This window comes from Galdieria sulphuraria, assembly GCF_000341285.1.
Source record: "Galdieria sulphuraria unplaced genomic scaffold scaf_368, whole genome shotgun sequence".
Taxonomy (NCBI): domain Eukaryota; phylum Rhodophyta; class Bangiophyceae; order Galdieriales; family Galdieriaceae; genus Galdieria; species Galdieria sulphuraria.
In genome coordinates, this window is record NW_005178107.1 from 1 (window position 1) to 3,040 (window position 3,040).

The 3,040-nt window shown below is 36.5% G+C and overlaps 1 protein-coding gene across 1 annotated transcript; it reads right to left on the reverse strand.

Annotated features, from left to right (window-relative positions):
- On the reverse strand, positions 1 to 2,780 carry Gasu_65830 (archaeal ATPase; the record flags this gene model as incomplete). The annotated part of the gene is made up of 1 exon (XM_005702220.1): positions 1 to 2,780. Exon 1 carries the CDS (start codon positions 2,686 to 2,688, stop codon positions 499 to 501), a length of 2,190 nt encoding a protein of 729 aa, XP_005702277.1. The 5' UTR covers positions 2,689 to 2,780.
- Between the last annotated feature and the right edge of the window lie 260 nt (positions 2,781 to 3,040).

The window sequence follows — 3,040 nt, forward strand, 5'->3', positions numbered from 1 at the left end:
TAGTTTTATTCGTCCGTTTTCATGGAAAATATAAAAGCTTACAAACAGAGATACGCTTTGTTGTTGTAAGCTTCAATTAGAATGAAAGCACAAAGAACTTCTTCTCTCCTCCCTCTTCCACTTTCCACTCTATTTTCTAAAAAGAATGTCCCTCAATAACACAAATTTGAAAGCAGCTGATTATTCTTTCATTTCTGTGTTTTCTTTCAATAATACTGCAGCTCTTAGAATTTTTTGAATGTATTGCTCTGGTATACCCATCAACTCTAGTGACTTTCTTCGAATCACTTGATGATTATCTCCAAATATACGAGGAAATGTCAAAGCATAACGAGTGGCAACTTCTTCCGGTAATAACGCAGACTTGCAAAGAAACTCTTTCCAGTCAAAATGTGTATTTATACCACTCGATACTTGTTCTCTTCTTGTTTTATCTTTTTCCAGTTGTATAGAACTTTGAAAACCTTCCATTTGCATACGATTCTCCTCATTTGTTCTCTATCTTATATTTCGAGCCACTCTTGAAGTAACATTTGACTGCGCAGCTTCCAAATATGAAACATATTCATTGGACATCGACTCAAAGACAGTTTTACACCATACTGAAAAGTCTTTACTGAACTCTTCTCGGTTTGCTTTCTCAATTTTCCTCAAAATATCGACATTATCTATTCCCAAAAATCGTTCAAGGTTCCTTTGGGAAACAACTATCAATTGCATACATGATCGACTACTTTCATTCAAAGTTGACCCAGTAGTAGAATGTTCAGTTACCAAATAACTTGCATCCTCAACAATATTTTGTTCTTCAACAGAGAAACCTACAGATCGATCATATCGAGTACAAACTACCACCACAAACTGAAAACAAAGTTGAACAGATGAAAAAGATTCGTCATTCAAAACGGAAACAACTCCCTTAAAAAATTTTTTCGCTTCTTCCTTAATATTTGCTTTCGAAAATTCAGTTTTGTGATAAAATGTAAATGAAAATCCAACAACATAACGTGTTTGTCCATTATGGAATACAACATATGCATCAGGGCCACTAGAATTGCCATCTTTTGGAACAAAAATACCACAACGTTGTAAATGTTCTCTATAATAGTCAGAAAATGAATCAGAGACATTTCTCAAGATGGGTATATCATAAGATTTTGTAGATTCCATAGAATAAGAAACATTGTCCTGTTCAATAAAAGAACCCTGGAAAATTCCTGGAATAGCAGAATGTACAATAGGCCAGGAATTAGAATGAAGAAAAGTTAATAAGCGAAAACGAAAGATCTTCATAAATACAAATTCAAAGAAGACTCCCTTTGCTGTTGAAGTGTCGGGAATATAACTAAACGGAGATAAAGGAAAGAGTTCAGTAGCCTCACGGAAAAAGTTGTAGTTGCTATGAGCTCTCAATATAAATTCACAACAACCAATCTTGAATTCAATGCCCATATCAATCCCGTCAATTCCACAACTTTCAGAATAAAACCCAAAAGTTGCAAGCAAGTCCATCAAATAAGTTCTCGTTCCACATAGAGTAATTACAAAGTCAATTGGAAAAATTGTTCCGAGCTGATAATTCAAAAGGACAAATTGATATCGAAGAAGGGTTGCGGAATCTAGTATCTCTGGAACAATAAACGTCACCGACTCTAGTAGTACCAAGTGAAAGATTCTATCTAATAAGGGTTCCATATTTTCATCGTTGATAACAGGTTGAGATAAGTTTGCAACTTTCTCTACTAGGGCTAATAAAGTATTTCTTACAATCAACGGAATACCTCCTGTCTTCTTTTTCAACAATTCTACGAATCGATGTCGTAAATCATCGGAGAGCAATAAATAGTCCTTCAAGGACTTTCCATCATAACTTGCCAGCTCAAGATATTTGTTAATATCACGGAGGTTAAAGGGATTCAACCGCAACATATGGAGGGTGACACTACTGGAGCGAGTATCAGACAAGGGGGCTGAGATTTCAGCAGTTCGACCTGCCAAATAGACAATTACCTTCCCTGTAATCAACAAATCACGTAAAATGCGGAAGAAGTTCCGAAAAGGTACATATTTTGGGTCAGACTCGATGAACTGTTCCTCGCCGAGTTCACTATAGTATTTAGTGAGATAACTCAACTGGCTAAGTTCGTCTATCATCAAAAATAAATATTGTTTCTGAAATTGTTCGAGAAGATACTGGAAAAAAAGAACACTAGGTTGCTTCATCGCCGCGTCCGTGAATTCTACAATTTCTCGGGCAGTCATACCGTTACACTGGGCTGTAGCCATAGCTATGTTATACATCAAAGCCTTTCGAAAACTTGGAAAAGGAGCATCAGAAAAGCTCTCTCCTAATTCAAAGAAAACTGACAAAGTGTGTTCCGCAAAGTATTTCCAAGGCACCTTCAAAGCACTCGGTTGGGGGTTATCGTTTGAACTGTGTAGTTGTTGAAAAGTCTGTGCATTGGAACACTCACGCTCTGCAAAAATATTCAAATAGGCCAAAAAGTTTTGGCCTAGAAATGTTTTGCCGGCTCCATAAATATGCGGCGCAAAACAGCAAGCCGGGCGATTGAACGAAGGCCCACCGTACGCCTTCTCCGAGAACTGAAAAAGAAACGTCCGTATAATTGTCCTGACGTCCTCTTCCCTGTCAATTTGTGGTTCTTTTAATCGGTATATTGTTTGCATTATTCAAAGACTGATACAACTCGAAACTTTCAACAACGAATGACCTAAACACAAATTGTAAATTGGACAAATTGATAATGTTTTTCAAGAGTTTCCAGGGCGGCTATACAGTTACTTTGGATATCTTTAAGTTGGTTTATGACACTTTAGCCACTTCAAACCTATCGAGGGTTTAAAGTTATAAAAATGAAATTTCGGAATTTAAACCTCTCTTTGAACATATTTCAAGCTTTGAATTGTTTCTATTGTAACAGTCCCACCTTTTCCTTTGAGACGTTGAGCTCCACTTGGCTTGTATTGTCTTTTTGGATTGTCCAATATTGAATACCTCTGTTACTTTTATATATTCCAT